General features: G+C 39.3%; 1 protein-coding gene across 1 annotated transcript in view; it reads left to right on the top strand.

Annotated features, from left to right (window-relative positions):
• Positions 1-21,547, top strand: part of prex2 (phosphatidylinositol-3,4,5-trisphosphate-dependent Rac exchange factor 2) — a 157,154-nt gene that overhangs the window by 30,637 nt on the left and 104,970 nt on the right. The window contains 6 exon segments of the mRNA XM_073830561.1: positions 361-483; positions 2,615-2,719; positions 3,619-3,720; positions 5,810-5,971; positions 19,032-19,165; positions 19,275-19,378. Coding sequence (XP_073686662.1) covers positions 361-483; positions 2,615-2,719; positions 3,619-3,720; positions 5,810-5,971; positions 19,032-19,165; positions 19,275-19,378 — 730 coding nt within the window.

The following is a 21,547-nucleotide window of genomic DNA, read 5'->3' on the forward strand; positions in this document are numbered from 1 at the left end:
GAGCTTTCTGACCCTGCACAGACAGCGACAAAACTGACACGTTCAATAGTATTAGGTATAAAATATCAAATTAAATGTCTTAAATAAGTTTTTTAATTTTTAACTATATTTCTATTGTTTAATACAGTACCTTGACATCTACCAATTTTTGTGCTATATTTCGTTAAAGTTAGATATTAGTTTGATATTTTTCTTTCTAATCTGAAAATATTCATATATTTTAAGGAGAGTTGCATGCACTGTTACAGTCAACTCCAGACATTCATTCCTCCTCAGTTTTTGCAGTGCATTGTTGGTTTTCCATATCCAGACAATTTCCCCCAGTTAGTAAGTCAATCATTCCATGCGTTCGCCCCACAGGTGCTGTTTTCTAACCTGGAAGAGATCCTGTCTGTGCACAGGGACTTCCTGTCCATGGTCGAAGAGCTTCTGCAGCCCGACCCCAACCCATATCATGAAGTGGGACGCTGCTTCCTGCACTTTGTGAGTCTCTGCCTGACACTCTTTTTTTTCCACTGTATTACACACATCCCTGCTGAAAAAAACACCTTCTCGGCTTAAGCTGGTCTTAGCTGGTTTAGGCTCAACTTCCAGCCTGACAGGCAGAAAAAGTGACCAAAACGCTGCAGTTTAGCCTAGGAAAGTACAGTAGCTTAAGCTGTTCAAGTGTTTATATATATATATATATATATATATATACACAGTCAAGCCTGAAATTATTCATACCCCTGGCAAATTCTGACTTAAAGTTACTTTTATTCAACCAGCAAGTTTTTTTTGCCCAGAAATGACACAGGCTTCTCCCAAAAGATAATAAGACGATGTACAAGACGCATCATTGTGGAAAAAAAATATTTCTCAGCTTTTATTTACATTTGAACAAAAAGTGGCATGTCCAAAATTATTTATACCCTTTGCAAACTGTCACAGTCTATGGGAAAATCCAAAGTTCTATACCATTCCAAATAGTCCAAGCTGTTCTAAAGGATCTTAATTACCCTGATTCATTGGGAACAGCTGTTTTAATTAACTCAACAGGTGAAAAACAGAAGCTCTCTGCTGTTGGTTTGTGGACAGTCATGGCTAAGACAAAGGAGCTCACTGAGGACCTGCGGCTGCGCATTGTGGCTGCTCACAAGTCAAGAAAGGGCTATAAGACCATATCTGAATGTGTTGAAGTTCCAGTGGCTTCCAGTGCAAAGTATTATTAAAAAATACAAGACATTCCGCACTGTGAAAAATCTCAGAGGACGTAGTCGGAAGCCAAAAGTGACACCTGTACTGGCCAGGAGGATAGTGAGAGAGGTAAAAAAAGAATCCAAGGATCACCACCAAGGCCATCCTGATGAATCTGGGCTCTGCTGGTGGCAGCATCTCAAGGCAGACAGACCAACGGACACTGCACACCACTGGGTTCTATGGACGCAGACCAAGGAGGACACCACTTCTCCAGATAAGGCACACAAAAGCCCGCTTGGCCTTTGCACATCTGCACATCTGGACAAAGAAGAAGACTTCTGGTCTTCTGTTTTATGGACAGAAGAAACAAAAATTTAATTGTTTGGCCACAATAATGTAGCCTTCATTTGGCGTAAAAAAGAACACCATCCCTGTCAAGCATGGTGGTGGGAACCTAATGTTTTGGGGGTGTTTTTCAGCCGGTGGACCAGGGAACCTAATCACAGTAAAAGGCACCATGAAAAAAGAGCAATACATCAAAATTCTCAACAACAACATCAGGCAGTCTGCAGAGAAACTTGGCCTTGGGCACCAGTGGACATTTCAGCACGACAATGACCCAAAACACACAGCAAAAGTGGTGAAGAAATGGTTAGCAGACAAAAACATTAACGTTTTGCAGTGGCCCAACCAGAGTCCTGACTTAAATCCAATTGAGAATCTGTGGAGAGAGCTAAAGATCAGGTGGCAAGGAGACCCTCCAATCTGAAAGAGTTGGAGCTCATCGCTAAAGATAAATGGGCAAAAATACCAGTGGAAACATGAAAAAAGCTGGTCAGCAATTATAGGAAGCGTTTGATTGCTGTAATAGCCAATAAAGGCTTTTCTATTGATTATTGAGAAGGGTATGAATAATGTTGGACATGCCACTTTTTGTTCAAATGTAAATAAAAGATGAGTAATAATTTTTTCCACAATGATGCCTCTTGTACATCGTCTTATTATCTTATGGGAGACGTCTGTGTAATTTCTAATAAAAAAAAGAAACTTGCTGGTTGAATAAATAAAAACATGATAACAACAAAAAAGATGATTTTTGAAAATGTATGTTATTTTTTTTAAAGTTATCTGTTTTTGCAAATAAACTCTTCATATATATTAGTAGTTTTTTTGGTCAATTCATGTTTGCAAGGGTGGAACACTGCAGGGTTACTTTGAATGACAACTCTGCGTTGTGGTTTTGGGATTGAGGCTCTACTTTGTTGTGCTAGCATTCGATCCGGTAGTCTTCCTTCTGCCTCTGGGCAAACCTCATGAGGAGTGAAATCTCAGAAATTCTTAGTCATATGCAGCTTCAAAAGAGCTTAGCAGAACTGGCCTCCTGTATGTGACTGGCTGTGTTTTTGTGTGTTTTTGTGTCTCTGTATCTCCTCAGAGAGGAAGGTTTCAGATTTACGATGAGTACTGTGGGAATCACGAAAAAGCCCAGAGGCTTCTGCTGGAGCTCAATAAGATTAGGACAGTACGCACGCTTCTGCTGGTAAGACACTTCTTGCTGCATCGTATAACAATTTTAAGTTAATTTACAATATTCATGTCTACTAGATACCACAGTCGTTTTCACGAAATCTACATCGTAATAAAAAACAAATTTGTGATACGGATTAAAGGCTGTGATTTATTTAAACAAATAGTTAAATAGATTATTTTTTATTTGATTTGATTTACCTTTCATTTGTATTAAAACACATGAATAAAGATGTTTCTGTTGGACACATTTCCTATTCCTGTCTCTGGACGGAGAGCTCATTAATGGGCAGGACAGGGCCAGGCCAAGGTCAGGTCTAACACTGAGGGCCTAGTGGCGTGTGTTTGTAATACTATATCTTATAACCTCCTGTGATACATGGGAGCTCCTTGGAGAGTCCGACACGAATTCATTTCCTCCGGCCGAGCTGACAGGAGTGTCCTTCAACGCTGTGTCTATGTAATTTTATGCAAGCAAGCACTGACCCCTCTATAACACTAAAATACATACATACATTAAAAGACAAGCTGAAGACTTACATTTTTGAAGCTTTTTGTTGTGGATTTACTCTAGCAATGTAATAACATGTATATTTTAAAATTTATAAATGAATGTGTTCATGTAAAAAGAGAAATATAACCTCTGGTGTTCTTGAAAGGATAATCTTGGTAACCTGTACGGTCGTTTTGCAAGCGCTTTTAGATTTACTGCTTCCTAAGTCTTTGAACTCTCTCAATGTTAGCAATATACGGCTGTAATTGAATTTGATGTAATGGCAATTTTATAGCCGTGACCTTGAGCGGAAACATGTCATCCCTCTTAGTATCGAATTCAAGTATAGAGTTTTATTAAAGACCACACAGAGGAATTTCTGTAATTTATTGACTACTTTTGCTTGTTTATCTCTTAAGAACTGCATGTTGCTGGGTGGCAGGAAGAACACAGAGGTTCCTTTGGAAGTCTACCTGGTTGCACCCATCCAGAGGATCTGTAAATACCCATTACTCCTGAGAGTAAGTACAAAATATAGACATTAACTATATCAACTGTGGGAGGAGATTTACTTTAAATTTTACCAAGCTGATTGTTTTTCATGTCATTTAAAGTCTTTTTTTGACACAAAAGTGGTTATATCTAAGTGTTTTAATTGTTTACTTAGTTTTTTAATTAGTCTTTCCATTAATGCCATTATATTGATCATTCAGACTGATTTTCAAATGCAGAACACAAGAGGTGGGATTTATTGCATGAACCAATCACAGCTGAACATAGCCAGTCTCATCCAATCACATCACGATGAAGGCACTGCCTCATCTCATATTTTTTTTCCCCCATTCATTCTGAAGCTTCCTAAAGGGACAATACTATAGAAATGAAACTTGGAAACATTTTAGAGTAGTCAATGTGCAGCTTGTATAGCAGTATGCACTACCAGTCAAAGGTTTGGACAAACTTCCCAATTCTCTTTGAGGGGAAGTTTGTCCAAACCTTTGACTGGTAAGGTAGATTTGCTGTTCTCTAAAACTAACTTAACATACAATCATTATTGTCAAAATAGCTGGCAACAAAAGTGAGTACACCCTAAGTGATAACAGCAGTATGTTGTTAAACCGTGCAAAGCTACATGTCCTATTTATCATGTTTATGTTTTTGTCTGCTTGACAGGACCATACAAACTTGTTTATCTTCTATTAGAGCAGTTAAAATTAGGTGCTTTGAGTACAATTCTCTCATACTGACCACTGGATGTTCAACATGGCATCTCATGGAAAGAACTCTCTGAGGATTTGAGAATTAGAATTGTTGCTCTCCACAAAGATGGCCAAGGCTATTAGAGGTTTAGTAACACCCTGAAACCAAGTTACACTACAGTGGTCAGGGCTATACAGAGGTTTTCCAAAATGGGTTCCTTACAGAATAGGCCTCACAAGGGTCGATCAGCGAAGTTCTGTGAGTCAGATGCTGAACCTGGCTTAAAAAAACAGACGCATGAGTGGTGCCAACATTGCTGTAAAGGTTGCAGAACTAGAAGGTCGGCTTGTCAGTGTTCAGACTATACGCCACACACTGCAACAAATCAGTTTGCATAGGCTTTGTCCCAGAAAGAAGCCTTTTCTGAAGCTGGCTCACAAAAAAGCCTGCAAACAGTTTGCTGAAGACAACAAGAGCATGAATTACTGGAACCATGTCCTGTGGTCTGATGAGGCTATAAGATAAACTTGTTTGGCTCAGATGGTGTCCAGCATGTGTGGTGATGCCCTGGTGAGGAGTACCAAGAAAACTGTCTTATCTACAGTCAAGCATGGTGGTGGTAGCATCATGGTCTGGGGCTACATGAGTGCTGCTGGTACTGGGGAGCTGCAGTTCATTGAGGGAAACATAGATTCCATTATGTACTATATATATTTGACTCCCCCATTTTCCAGCTGTGCCTGTTGTCACCCTCACTGCTCAAATACAAATCAACTAGTAAGACACTAAACTACATGTTTTTGGTGGAAAGTAAGAGTGTTACAAATTATATTGTACATTTACATGGAAAATCAACAACAATTTTACAAAGCCATTATTTACACTCTGAGTTTCATCCATTGCCAGGCTCATTGCTAATGTTTCATGGCTGTTCTTGAACCCAAAACATTGATATTTAAACCTTTTACTGTAAACACCCACAAGCGCTAGTGTAATAAGACCATAATTTCTGGCGTATTCACTGAGCTTCTCACAGTCGGAGCCGCCGTGACCCCTCTCGCTAAATACCAGCGATAGGCATCTGTGGTTGCTCAGCTATCTTAGACATGTAAATGTGAGCGGCAGAATTAAACTGATGAGGCAGAACACTTGTGTTTAGACGTGGTTTAGAGATTAGTATCTTCCTCAACACACCCCGTCTTGCAGTAGCGAGAACATTGAACATACCACAAACACAGTTTTAGTTATAATTCTTCAGAAAACATAGCCACTAGCTTTGGTAATTCCATCAGTCGATGTCAAGCTTTGTTTCAAAGTTAAGCTGTTCACGATACGATCGTGTTTTGTTGTAATTATACCACTTTCTTTTCATGTAACGCTTGATGTTTTTTGTTCTCTGTGAATGTTTAGGAGCTGCTGAAAAGAACCCCAAAGAAACACAATGACTACTTGATGGTGCAGGAGTCGCTGCAGGTGATGAAAGCCGTTTGCTCAAGTATCAATGAGGCTAAAAGGCAGATGGAGAAGCTGGAGGTGCTGGAAGAGTGGCAGTCTCATATTGAGGGCTGGGAGGTAAACAAACACATAAACACACACACTCATGTCATGATGGGAATATCCACTTGAACTCTATTCTTTCTAATCTATTAGTGGTACAGGAGACTTAGTGATTTGAACTAAGTCTGCACAGAATACCCGACAGATCATTTTTAGCGACATAGGCCTTACAGAGTGCCAAGAAGCTCTTTCAAAAAGGCAATTTGGAAAACAAACACGTGATGTTTACTTTGTCTGGAGATGCCATTTGCGCATGAAGCGTTTGTATTGGTCCCTAAACATATAGGGGACTTTACAGATTTTTTCTGGGACATTTCCTTCGAAAATGCAATTAACCGTAGTGTTCTCAATGGCTCAGATGGAGGGAGTCTATGGAGACTCTTGTATTTGTTGGTGCATCTCAGTACACAACACTTGTAATGCCCCTTTGGCACTGATATTGTATATCTCCAGCAGCTACAGCAAGAAAACAGTAATGGCGAACTGCTTCTTCTCACTCAGGGCTGTTTTTATGCTAATAGGGCAGAGATTGTCACAAATGGGTGGGATTTCTCTCTATGATGACGTGTACATAGAGAGAAATCTGGAATTGTGTGTTCAGAGAGACTGTTAATGATTTATTGGGATTGTAAAAAATGAGTGGGTGGATTTTTACCATTATAGACCAGTTGTTTTCACATACTGCGGCCACAACTGTGTTCAAACACCTTATGAAAGTGATTTTTGCATAATAGATTTCCTTTCATGTGGCTTGTTAAAAAGACTTGTTTTTTTTAGGTTTTCAAAATTTTTGTTCAAAGAAAGTCTGATTTTATACTCACCAAGGCTGATAAAAAATGCAGTAAAAACTGTAAAATTGTCAAATAATATTACAATTTAAAACAACACTTTTCTATTTTATTATATGTTAAAATGTAATTTATTCCTGTGATGCAAAGCTATATTTTCAGCATCATTACTCCCATGTTTAGTGTCACATTCTTCAAAAAACATTCTAATATGCTGAGATGGTGCTCAAGAAACATTTCTAATTATAATTGTTGAAAACAGTTGTGCTGCTTAATATTTGGAAAGCACAATTTGCAAAATTATTTGATGAATAAAGCTCAAAACATTATAAAAATGTATTTTCCTTTACTTTTGAAAAGTTTAATGCTTACTAAATAAAAATGTATTTTTTACTTAATTTCTTTAAAAACTCATTTGATAATCACATATTGACATAATGGTTTAAATAGATTAGGTAGATGTTGATAACATGTTGCTAGCATGACTTAGCACATTGATAACATGATTTAACATGTTAGCATGATTAATTCAATTCAATTCAATTCAAGTTTATTTGTATAGCGCTTTTCACAATACAAATCGTTGCTGTTACACCAGGCCAGCAGAGGGAGCCTTGCCCCTCACAGACTGTTGCTGCTCCCTCTGCTGCTTCGCTGGTTACTTCCTGTTTGTCTGCAATAAAAGCCAGCTCAGCACACACACTCACTGCGAAGTATTGATTTGCATTTGCGGACTTTACCAAGCGTTATTCCTTGTTCCCAGGTTTTCCTAGTTTCCTTGTTGTTTTTCCCTAGCCATAGTTCTGTTTTGTTTTTCCAGTCTTAGCCATAGTTTTCTAGTTTCTTGTTTTATTTTCATTGTTTGCTTTGGACTGCCCACCTGGTTTTGACCCACGCCTGTTGTGTTGGATTACGCTCTTGGATTATCTTCGCTGTTGATGTTTGCTGGTGATTTCGACCCTGTCTGTCTGTCTACGATCTTTATAATAAAGCCTTGCATTTGGATCCTCACTCTTGGTCGTCCCGTTTGTGACAGAATACTTCGCCACACCCGGATCCAGCGGCTTTATTCACCACCAGCATCACAACATGGACCCAGTCGAACAACTTCTGCTCCTCCGTCAAGAAGATCGCCCCATTGAGGAATATGTTCTTCAATTTCGTAAGTTTGCCCTTCAAGTATCATTTTATGATGAAGTGTGGCTGAAGGACTTATTCCGCTTTGGACTCAACGAACCCACTAAATCGCAGTTGCCTGGGGGGGAATTTAAATGTTCAATGGAGGACTTTATGAACTATGCTTTGTTGTTATGTGGCTCCCCGCTTACTGTGGGAGTACTAGAAGAGCCTCAGCTCAAGATGTCTGCTAGCCCAGGGCCACAGCACAAGATATCTGCTAGCTCCAGGCCACAGCACAAGATGGCTGCCATCCCAAAGCCCGTTCACAAGATGGCAGCCATTTCAAAGCCTGTTCACAAGACAGTTGTCCTTCCAGAGCCAGTTCACAAGATGGGCACCCTTCAAGAGCCCCTTCACAAGATGGCTGCCTTTCCAGAATCTGCTCTCGGGATGTCTATTCTTCCTGAGTCCGCGTTCAAGATGGTCACCCAATTGAACCCAGCTCACAAGAGATCTACCACCTCTGACTTCTCTCGCAAGATGGCTGCCACCCCAAGGCCCGATCACAAGATGGCCGCCATCCCCAAGCCTGTTCACAAGATGGCTGCCACCCCCAAGCCTGCTCACAAGATGGCCGCCATTCCCGAACCTGATCACAAGATGGCTGCTGTTCCTGAGCCAGTTCACAAGATGGCCGCCATTCCAGAATCTGCACCCAGGATGGCTGCCGCCACTCCAGAGTCTGCCCCCAAGATGGCTGCCACCCCAAGGCCCGATCACAAGATGGCCGCCACCCCCGAACCTGATCACAAGATGGCTGCTGTTCCTGAGACAATTCCCAAGATGGACGCCCTTCCCGAGTCTGTTCACAAGATGGCCACCGTCCCAAAGCCCGTTCACAAGATGGCTCCCGTTCCTGAGTTCCTGGTCAAGATGGCCGCCACGCCAGAGCCTGCTGCAAAGATGGCTGCCACGCCAGAGCCTGCTGCAAAGATGGCTGCCACGCCAGAGCCTGCTGCAAAGATGGCTGCCACGCCAGAGCCTGCTGCAAAGATGGCCGCCACGCCAGAGCCTGCTGCAAAGATGGCTGCCACGCCAGAGCCTGCTGCAAAGATGGCCGCCACGCCAGAGCCTGCTGCAAAGATGGCCGCCACGCCAGAGCCCGCTGCAAAGATGGCCGCCACGCCAGAGCCTGCCACAAAGATGGTCGCCATGCCAGAACCAGCACCCAGGAGGACCGCCACTCCCAAGCTTGCACACAAAATGGCCCCCACGCCTGAACCTGCACGTAAGATGGTCGCCATAATTGAGTCTGCTATCAACATGGTGGCTACGGCATCAGACTTTCACCACTCCAGGACTTATCAGAGACTCATATCAAGCTTGGAGGACCCACCACTGCTGTCAGCTCGTTCAGTTGATCCCTTACTATCAGCGTCAGCCAAGCCAACGTCTGCTCACCCCACATCAGCCAAGCCAGCGTCTGCTAGCGCCACGTCAACCAAGCCAGCGTCTGCTCACGCCACGTCAACCAAGCCATTGCCTGTGAACGTCATATCTGCTTCTCTCGAACCTGCACCAGCTGCCGTTCCTACCAAGTCAAGTCAAGTTACAGCTGCTGTCCCTGCCGAGTCAAGTCACGTCACAGTCACTGTTCCTGCCAGGACAAGTCACGTCACAGCTGCTGCTCCCGTCAAGCCAAGTAAAGTCGCAGCCGCTGTTCCTGCCAAGTCAGGCCAAGATACAGCTGCTGTTCCTGTCAGGCCAAGTCATGTCGCAGCAGTCGTTCCTTCAGAGCCAAGTCAAGCAGCTGTTCCCTCCGAGCCAAGCCAAGCCACAGCTGTCCCTCTCACGCCAAATCAAGTCACTGCTGCTCCTGTCATGACGAGTCAGGTCATAGCTACTCCTTCACTGCCAAGTCACGTCTCCCCTGAGCATCCAGAGCCTTCACTCCCAAGTCACGCAGAGCCAACGCTCCCAAGCCCCACACCCACTGACCCGGAGGGCATTCCTCTGCCCACTGCGTTACCTGTTATGGCAATCGCCATTTTGAGTGTGTGGGCTGCACACTGCGCCCCAGTGGCCTCTTCTGCCCATGAGTCTGCCCACAAGTTTGCTCTGGAGACCTCATCTACAGGCATGTCCGCTGCGCCTATACCTCTTTCGGAGGTGGCGTACATAGCGGAACTTCACGCTCTGCCCGCTCCGCCAAGGCTTCACGCCCTGCCCGCTCCGCCAAGGCTTCACGCACTGCCCGCTCCGCCAAGGCTTCATGCTCTACCTGCTCCGCCAAGGTTCCTTGCTCTGCCTGTTCCGCCAAGACTCCTTGCTCTGCCTGCTCCGCCAAGGTCCCTTGCTCTGTCTGCTCCGCCAAAATTCCCTGCCCTGCCTGCTCCGCCAAGGTTCCTTGCTCTGTCTGCTCCGCCAAGACTCCCTACTCTGCCTGCACTGCCTAGGCTCCCTGTCATCTCTGTCTTGGCGTTTGGGGCCGTTCCAGAAGTCTCTGTCTGCCCAGGAACTGCCACGAAATTCGTTCCTAAAGTTCTCGTCTGCCTGGTCACGGCTATGGAGGCCACGTTCTCCCATGAACTCTCTACCTCTCTCCTTGCTCTGTCCGCCTCCTCTATCTCTGTTCTCCCCAGGTCCCAGTCCATGATGCGGCCTCCTGCTCCACCCTGGAGGGCTCCTGCGCCTCCTGCTCCGCCCTGGAGGGCTCCTGCGCCTCCTGCCCCGCCCTGGAGGGCTCCTGCGCCTCCTGCTCCGCCCTGGAGGGCTCCTGCGCCTCCTGCTCCGCCCTGGAGGGCTTCTCCGCCTCCAGCTCCGCCCTGGAGGGCTGCTCCTGCTCCGCCCTGGAGGGCTCCTGCGCCTCCTGCTCTACCCTGGAGGGCTCCTAAACCTCTTGCTCCGCCCTGGAGGGCTTCTACGCCTCCTGCTCTGCCCCGGAGGGTCGTTAAGCCTCCTGCTCCGCCCTGGAGGGCTCCTACGCCTCTTGCTCTGCCTCCAGCTCCGCCCTGGAGGGCTTCTACGCCTCCTGCTCTGCCCCGGAGGGTCATTAAGCCTCCTGCTCCGCCCCGGAGGGCTGCTCCGCCCTGGAGGGCTCCTAAGCCTCTTGCTCCACCTCGGAGGACTGCTCTGCCTCCAGCTCTGCTCTGGAGGGCGTTTGCCCAACCCGTTCTGCCTCAGTCTCCTGGCCCCCCCACCGCTCCCCTGGACTGTTTCTTCCTGTTTGTTTTTTGGAGCGTCTGGAAGCCGCTCCTTGGGGGGGGGCTATGTCACACCAGGCCAGCAGAGGGAGCCTTGCCCCTCACAGACTGTTGCTGCTCCCTCTGCTGCTTCGCTGGTTACTTCCTGTTTGTCTGCAATAAAAGCCAGCTCAGCACACACACTCACTGCGAAGTATTGATTTGCATTTGCGGACTTTACCAAGCGTTATTCCTTGTTCCCAGGTTTTCCTAGTTTCCTTGTTGTTTTTCCCTAGCCATAGTTCTGTTTTGTTTTTCCAGTCTTAGCCATAGTTTTCTAGTTTCTTGTTTTATTTTCATTGTTTGCTTTGGACTGCCCACCTGGTTTTGACCCACGCCTGTTGTGTTGGATTACGCTCTTGGATTATCTTCGCTGTTGATGTTTGCTGGTGATTTCGACCCTGTCTGTCTGTCTACGATCTTTATAATAAAGCCTTGCATTTGGATCCTCACTCTTGGTCGTCCCGTTTGTGACAGTTGCAAAGCAGCTGTACAAAAGTTTAGGCTACTACAATATATTTAGTAGCTTATTAGTGGTGAATACTGTATGTTAAGTCGATGTACATATGATATAAATGTTAAAATCAGTAACTGTGTAATCAAACAGATGATGAACACTAATTGCAATGATTATGTGCTGTAATCAAACTTGTAGGAAAATTATGTAGTGCTGTATGTTGTTTCAAGGCTGGCATCATCTGCGGTCCTAACATGTTAGTAATATGTTGGTAGCATGTTTCTAACATGATTTGCATGTTGTTGGCATGTTTTTAGCATTATTAAACTGTTAGAATGCTGCTAGAATGTTTGTAGAATGTTTTTAGCATAATTAGCATGTTGTTAGCATTTTTTAAACATAATTAGCTTGTTGTTAGCATGTTATTATCATGTCTCTAGCATGATTAGCATGTTACTACCATGTTTCTAACATAATTAGCTGTCACGTTAGCACAGAGGAGGTCTGGGTCCAAATGCAGGGAAGGTGTCTTTAATGAACATAAACAAATAAACAAACAAAACCAAAACCAAAGGTCAACACGGCACAACACGACACGATAAACAAGAGCAAGACTGGAGCAAGAGTTCAAGGGTAACAAATACAAACCAACAGGAAACAGAGGCAAGAAACAATGCAGACTCCTAAGAGTGGTGGGAGAATGAAGATTATAAAGACTGTGGTAATAGTGAACAGCTGTGGGAGAAACATGTGACATAATCAAGACAGGTGTACACAATCAGGGGAGTGAAAGTGCGGGAGGAAGTGAAACAGCGACATCGTGTGGAGAAGGGAAAAGCTGCAGCCCAGAGTCATGACATTAGCATGTTGGTTGCATTTTGTTAACATGATTAGCATGTTGTTATCAAAATTAGCACATTGCTAACATGTTTTAGTATGTTGCTAGCATGAGTTAGCATGTTGTCTATGATAGTCATTAAGTTTTGCTAGTGACAGACAACTTAAACACTCTTTAGATCTTATTTTTCAAAAGTTTTAACCCCCTCAATAAAACTCTGTGGGACTTTTCATAGTTTTGATCATCTGTTTAACAAAAATCATAAGTCAGATCAGTTAAAAAAGATATAGCAGCTAACTTCAGAACAGTCTGAAGGTCTGACCCAAGTTTGGTGGTTGTAGCTTTAAAGCTCTAGGAGGAGATAATGACTCAATTTTGGCTCAGAAGAAGAAGAAGAAGAAGAAAAAGAAGCTTAAATAGCGGATCAATAGACAACTTAATAAGAAATGTTTATTTAGCATGAAATCAGCCTAATAGAATGATTTCTGAAGGATGGAAGGATGTTATTTGGAAACCATGATACTTTTTTCAGGATTCTATGATGACTAGAAAGAAAAAAGAACAGAATTTATTTGACATATCATTTTTGTAACATTGTACATGTATCTCCCTTTACTTTTGATCAGTTTAATGCATACTAAATAAAAAAGTATTATTTATTTAAAAAAAAAATCATATTGTCTTATAATCACCAACCCTCAAAACTCCATTTTAAATTTTTCCAACATCTTTGATGTAAACTATTGAAACCCTAAAATCTTAAGACCCAATTGAACTCAGTGCTTTTGTTCAGCCTCCGTACAACCTCTCCCTCCACCCACAAGCTCAGCTGAGTGCTCTTTAGACTATGCCAGCACTGTCTGCTCTTTGCATCAATGCCTTTAATTAGACCCACTTTGTACGGTAGCGGCCGCTTGACCATAGCACAAGATTAACTCGGCCATTATTCATATTCAGATGGCTGATTACGGCAGAAATACTTTCACAAGTGCTCTATAAACTAACCACAAACTATATCTAACATGCAGATGTGTTCTGTCCCCATCCCATCGTCTCGCACGCAACACGTGACCCATCAAGTAACCAGCAGGTACCGTCGACTGCAGTTCGAAACTCATTCATCCTCCAGACTTCCCCCTTAATAACGTGTGACTGGGCATGGGGCTGCCGGCCAAGGGTAACAATGGCGGTGATTGTGCAGGCAGTGTGGGTTCTGTGCTTGGCGTTTATGTAACGTACCCGTCCAGAGAGGTTTTATATGAGCGGGGCACTCGGTGGCTTTGGGGAAAGATAGAAAGAGGTGAAATAAAGGCACAGACGCGGTGAACTCACACTCATTAGGATAGAAAAAGTCAACGAGGACATAAATTAGTTTAGACAATGGAGCAATTACAGTAGTTAAAGGGGTAGTTCAAAGAAAACAAAAAGAACATGTTGTCTTGATGTATGCATCCGTATGACTTTTTTGTCCATCAAAGGCAAAGTAGAACTTTAATAAAAGGTTAATGATAATCATTTATATTATTAATGTACAGTTGAAGTCAAAAGTTTACATACACCTTGCAGAACCCTTACTACACAATAACTGTATGCTATCTTTTCACACTGAGGACAACTGAGGGACTCATATGCAACTATTACAGAAGGTTTAAACACTTACTGATGCTCCGGGAAAGAAAACATGATGCATTACGACCAAGGCTGTGAAAGCTTTTTGAATTTGAAGATCAGGGTAACTTATTTTGTCTTTTGGGAAACATGTAAATATCTTCTTAAAATATGATATTTAAGCAAAATAAGAAAAAAAAATGTACATTCATTCTGTTCAAATGTTTTCACCCCTGTCGCTTAATGCATCATTTTCCTTTCTGAAGCATCGGTGAGCGTTTGAACCTTCTGTAATAGTTGCATATGAGTTTCTCAGTTGTCCTCAGTGTGAAAAGATGGATCTTAAAATCATACAATCATTGTTGGAAAGGGTTTAAATACAAAAAATGCTGAAAAACCAAAGAAGTACTGTTGCAGTACTGTTTGAGGATTTGGGGTCTGTACAATTTATTTCTGATGGAAATTATAAGGATAGTTCCCCTAAAAATGAAAATTGCCGTCATTTACTCGCCCTCACATTGCACCAAACCTGTATAAATGTCTTTCTTCTGTTGAACATAAAAGAAGATATGCTGAATAATATGGTTTACCAAACTAGCTCTTTAATACTTTTATTCAGCAAGGATGCATGAAATTTAATAAAAAAATGAAAGTAAAGACCTTTACATTGTTACAAAATATTTCAAAAAAAATTTACAGATAATGTACTCACCCCCTTGTCATCCAAGATGTTCAAGTCTTTCTTTCTTCAGTCGTAAAGAAAATATGTTTTTTGAGGAAAACATTTCAGGATTTCTCTCCATATAATGGACTTCAATGGTATTTAAAAAAAAGACAATTTATATACATTTTAACCTCAAATGCTTGTCTAGTCTAACTCTGTGTGTACTCTGTGTAGAAATTAAAAAGTATATAAATTGTACATTTTTTTAGAAAATAACCGATCGTTTCGCTAGATAAGACCCTTCTTCCTCAGCTGGGATCATTCAGAGCCCTTTGAAGCTGCATTTTGGAAGTTCAAACTCAGGGGCACCATAGAAGCCCATTATACGGAGAGAAATCCTGAAAAAAACATAAATTTCTTTACGACTGAAGAAAGAAAGACATGAAAATCTTGGATGACAAGGGGGTGAGTACATTATCTGTAAATTTTTGTTCTGAAAGTGAACTACTCCTTTAATAGTAAACTATTTTTGAATTTTTCGGATCATCAGCCATCAAAGCTCTGTAAATATTAGTCACAGACACTTTACTTCAAATTTTGACCAAGCTGATTATGTGAGTTGTTTACTTACTTTGTAAATAAGTCTTCCCATTTACGCCATTATTTTGTTCATTAAGACTGATTTGCGAATTCAGAATGTGCACAAACACAAGAGGCAGGATTTATCGCATTAACCAATCACAGCTGAACATAACCAGTCATATCCAATCATATCGTGACCTACGTGACTTTCCCCCATTCATTCTCACTTACACTCCACTAAACCCACTACACGCTTTTTTTAGGGGGTCTTTAAAAACTCAGTGGGCTCAGGGGAGGCGAGAAAGACGTGGACTCCCGCTTTAACTTTTGACTAGTTGTCGCTGTTAGACAATGTTACTTTAGGAAAACAAGACATTTTTAATATTGTTGTTGTTTTTGTACTAATTTATTTATTTATTTATGACCCCAACAGAGTCCAAAAGTCTGGGTTTTGTGAGTGTGGGTGTTGCTGATGGGACACTGTGGTAGGTGTGAGTCACTTTGGCATGGTGGCACTAGACTGAGTTAACAGTTGCGGTCAGTGTGTTAACCACTAAAGTCTAAAGTTGAATGTCTAATCTCAGAATGAACACTTCACAGCAGGCGCTGGATCGATTTTGTAACCATATTTTGCAGGACAGCGTTGATGCTTACATCCTTTTGAATCTGTTTACCCATCTGTTTCATGAGTCACTGAGCCGTATAGTATTCAAGAATGCAAGTGAATGAATTTGTAAGCAGTCGTAATAAGTTCAAGTCTTGCAAGTTTCGAGATTAAACAGCAACGACCGCAACTATTTTTAAACCAAGAAGTGGACTTTCGCATCTGACCCTAGCAGCCTCGCACATGTCCTTGTGTTTTAAGATGAAATTTTGCAAAACAAAGGCCGTGTTGTTTTAGCATTCAGGGTGCGTGTTGAAATGATCCCAGCCAGGTTTCTCTGTCCACATCAACCATTGTAAAAACATACCGCAGAATGAAAAACAGGCGGTCGGGTTTTACAAGGGAAATATAGTGGAATGTTTTATAACAGACAGACATGGGTTTCGAAAATGACGTTGACTGAATTTTGTTTTAAGATCTACAATTTCAAGATTGTTTCTGTCTGTAACGCGTATCTGAGCCGTCACACCCTTCTGGTAGGCGAGAAATTATATACGTTTGGTCTGTGTGGCCAGAGCTGTCACTTTAAGTTTCTCAGAGGACAAAAATGAATATTATGGTGAAATTTCTGCGTGCCATTTAGTGGTACGTACTGTTCTAAGTGCAGTGACCCTTCCAAAACCGCTTTTATGAAGCACAAACTGACCTTTTGGATCTGTTTAAGCCTTCTGTGCTTTATTACTGGCCTTTTGCTTTCCTGTTACTTCATATCCAGGAAACAAGGCCACAAGGCCTTTGATGGGACGCATACGCACATGTAAAAATGAAAGCAAAGAATTTAAGATTTGCTTTGTAATCATGAACTTCAGCTTCCATCAGATGTGAAATGCATCATTGCATTAATATTGTTCTGCAATTGGGGGAGAGGAAGAGGTTGTCTGTTCTCACAGGCTGTGGGTGGAGATGTGATCAGAGAGTGGTTTTTCCACAGTAGTGTCCAGAAGCGGCTGGGTGCTCTTTGTTCTTGACCTCCTGCGCAGCTGCGTGTCCTTCACAGCAGGTCTTATGAAGCAGTGTTCATGAGACTGTACTGACCAAGCACCAAGCACTCTGGGAAACAAGACAAAGTGTGGGACAGAGCAGAATAAGGGATGCACCACTTGCCCGAACAAATGAATGGGAGAAATTATAAGACTTGATATGGCAACTGTAGGACATGGCGGAATAATTTCAAGAAATTACTTGTGGAAGTTATGGAAATATCTTTTCTCAGGGCTGCAACATCACTTTTTATTTTATTTTATTTTTTGTTATTTCATTTAATATTTTATTTATTTTTTTATTTATTTCTGACACTTGGAAATCTTTGTTATCAAAACTATAAAAAAGTTACAAAATAAATATTAACTTAAAATACAAAAAGTTTAATTTCAGTCAGTTTTTTAAGGGAACATTCTCATTTTTGTTTAGTTTAGTTTAATTTGAAGTAAATAAACTAAAACTAAATGAACTAAAACTAATATATAAAACTAATGAGAACTATATAGGCATTTTTTAAATAGGAAAACCTATAAAAAAACAAAAGCACAATTAAATGACTAAAACCTTAACAAAATTAAAGTGAAAACGTAAAATATGCCAATAAAATCTCATTTAAAACTATCAATGGTACTTAAAAAACATGCACTCTAACATAAGATTTTTTAAGTTAAATTAAATTAAATTAAATTATTCATTAAATTTTTATTAAAGAAAAAACATTTATTTCTGACACGTAAAAATTATTGTTAACTAAAACTAAAATTACAAAAAAATGTTACTTGAAACTAAATAATATTATCTGAAATAAAATACAAAAAAGGTAAACAGTTTTTAATTGCAGCTAGTTTTCAAGGCAACATTCTCATTTTTGTTTAGTTAAACTTGAAGTGAATTACTAAAACTAAATAAACTGAAACAAATGAATAAATAAAATAAAAAAATAAAAAACAGACATAATGAAAAATGACTAAAAACACAACTAAATTACTAAAACTTTAACTAAATGAATGTGAAAATTAACTCTAACATCAGATTGAATTGAATTGAATTTTTAATTGTATTTTTAATTTAATTTAATTTAATTTAATTAAGTTAAGTTAAGTTAAGTTAAGTTAAGTTAAGTTAAATTAAATTAAATTAATTAAATTTTTATTAAAGAAAAAGCATTTATTTCTGACACAAAAATTATTAACTAAAACGAAAACTATAATTTTTTTTACTTGAAACAAAATAAATATTAACTACAATCAATACAAAAAAGTTAAACTTTTTTAAAATTTCAGCTCGTTTCCAAGGCAACATTCTCATTTTTGTTTAGTTTTACTTGAAGTAAATTACTAAAATAAACAAACAAAATTAAAAAAAAAAAAATATATAAAAATTATATAGACCCCACAGCTAAATTACTGAAACTTTAACTAAAATTAATGTAAAAACGGAAAATATGGCAAAACAAATCTAATTCAAAATATTAATAAAAACTATTAAATCATGAATGGTACTAAAATATCATTAACTAAAATCACAGATTTGATTTTATTATATTTAAATTACAGCCATTTACTGTAATTTATCGGGTTTCCATTTTACAGTTGTGCTGTAAATTTAACAGTAAAGTACTGGCAGCAATGGTTCCAGTGCTTTACCGTAATTTTACAGTTTCAGTACAAGCTTTCTGTTTAATGTAATTTAATTTAATTTAATAATTTTTTTATTAAAGAAAAAAAACTTTTATTTCTCACACAGAAATTATTGTTAGCTAAAACTAAAATGTGTTAATTGAAACAAAACAAACATTAACTGAAATAAAATACAAACTATTTAAACATTTAGTTTTTAATTTCAGCTAGTTTCCAAGACAATGTTCTCTTTTTTGTTTAATTTAACTTGAAGTAAATAAAACTAAATGACCTAAAACTAATAAATAAAAATAATAAAAACTATATAGACATGTTTAAAAAACTAAATTAATTAAAAACAGAAAACATGTCAAAAATTAAATAAAATAACTTTAACTCTATCACCACATTTGTTAGTTTAGTTTAGTTTCTTTTGATATAGAAAACATTGAAGTAAAAAGTATATTTTGTTTCTGGCACATAATGTTTTTTTGCTCTGTTTTCCACTCTCAGGGCTCCAACATCACAGACAGCTGTACGGAGATGCTCATGCAGGGAGTTCTGCTGAAGATCTCTGCGGGGAACATCCAGGAACGCATTTTCTTCCTCTTTGACAACTTGCTGGTGTACTGTAAGAAGAAGAACAGGTGAGCTTTCACTTTCACCTGTCAAATCTTTCAGCTGCCAGCTGTGTTGGTTTTTAATGAGATAACAGAGAAGCTTAAAGCAACGGTTCTGTGCTGCGCTCTCATACAGGCGTTTGAAAAACAGTAAGACGGCCACTGAGGGTCCTCGTTACCTCTTCCGAGGCCGAATCAACACAGAGGTCATGGAGGTGGAGAATGTGGACGACGGGACAGGTGAGTGTTGTTTACTCACCCTCATGTCATTACAGATCCAAATCCATACCAGTGGTATTTTAGTATCATTGAGATACTATTGTGGTTTGTTTATGTTATTTTGAAATAGTTTTATTTTTATGTTTTCTGATTTTTATTTTAATTGTAGTTAAATGTTGTAGTAATTAAGTTTTTATTAGGTTTTTGTTTTAGGTATTTTAGTACAAGTTAAACTACGTGAAAATAATACTTGTTGGCTTCTATTCTATTCTATTCTATTCTATTCTATTCTATTCTATTCTATTCTATTCTATTCTATTCTATTCTATTCTATTCTATTCTATTATTGACACTGTGATTACCAAAACTAATGTTTAATTAACATAAAGAAACGTATTCTTTATAGAATAATATATATGAAATACAAGAAGAAACAAAAAAAGTGAAACAAAAAAATATCACACACACACATATATATGTAGTTACTTAAATAATAAAATCCGAAATAAATCAAATAATTTAAAATATTAAATAAATAAAATCACACACACACACACACACACACACACACATATATATATATATATATATATATATATAAAACACACATATAGTTAGTTTAAAAAAATAAATAAATTATGAAATAAAACACACACACACACACACACACACACACATAAATAACATAAATAAAATAAATAAATAAATAACATAATACACACAAACACACACACACACACACACACACACACACACACACACACACACACACACACACACACACACACACACACACACACACACACACACACACACACACAACACACACATAGTTGCTTAAAATATAATGTGAAATAAAAAAATACACACATCAAAGATTTTTATTTTATTTTGTTAAAATACTTGTTTATTATTTCTGACACAAATTATTGTTCACTAAAACTACATACAAATAAATATTAACTGAAATAAAATACAAAAAAGTCAACTTCATATATATATAGTTACTATAAAAATAATAATACACACACACACACACACACACACACACACACACACACACACACACACACAGTTATTTTAAAAACTTAAATCTGAAATAAATAAAATTATTTATACACACACATGTAGTTTCTTAAAAAATGAAATAAATAAAATAATACACACACTCACAAACACACACATAGTTACTTAAAAAAATAAATGTGAAATAAAAAAATACACACACATACACACTCAAAGATCAAAGATTTTATTTTATTTTATTAAATTATACACACACACACACACACACACACACACACACACACACACACACACACACACACACACACATATATATATAGTTACTTTAAAAATAATATATGAAAAATATTTTATTTTATTAATTTTTAGATTGTGTTTTCATTTAAAGTGTATACACACACACACACACACACACACACACACACACACACACACACACACACACACACACACACACACACACACATATATATATATATATATATATATATATATATATATAATTTCAGATTCACTTTTTTAGTTAAAGTAACTAATTTCTTTCTGTTTTAGTAACAAATACCCCTGATCCATATTACTTTTTTTCTTTTCTGTAAAACACAAAAAGATTTTATCAGAATGTCTTTTCCGTATAATGAAAGTAATCAGGTACTATGGCTATGAAGCTCTGAAAGTGACAAAATACTACCATAAAAGTACTTATTATAAGTCATGTGACAGCAAACATAATTAGCTTTAATTGAAATCCATCCGTAACCAAATAATCTTTGCACCCTCAGAGGGAAAACTATAATAAACTCCACAGCTCTATAGCACTTTATAGTTTGAAAGCGTGTGGGGTAAGCATTTAACTACTTTAACAGCTAAAGGTTAGAAAAATGGCATTTTCTGGGCAGGATGACAAGTGCTTGGAGCCCTGTGACTGGATGAACTCTTGAGCGGAGTGTGTTTTGGCGATGGAGAGGCTCTGATTATCAGTTATATTTGTAGAAGCAATCATTTGCTCCCTGGCGGACCTAATATCTGGCTGCTCTGGAGATGAACGGGTTTCAGTCCATGGAATCTAAACAAAGCCAACACCGCCGCATTTGCTTGTGGGTGTTTTCCCATTCTCCCCAATGGCTCCGTGTAAAATCCAGACATAGACTATTATTTGCGTGTAAT

Source organism: Garra rufa, chromosome 24 (assembly GCF_049309525.1).
Source record: "Garra rufa chromosome 24, GarRuf1.0, whole genome shotgun sequence".
In the NCBI taxonomy this organism is placed as follows: Eukaryota; Metazoa; Chordata; class Actinopteri; order Cypriniformes; family Cyprinidae; genus Garra; species Garra rufa.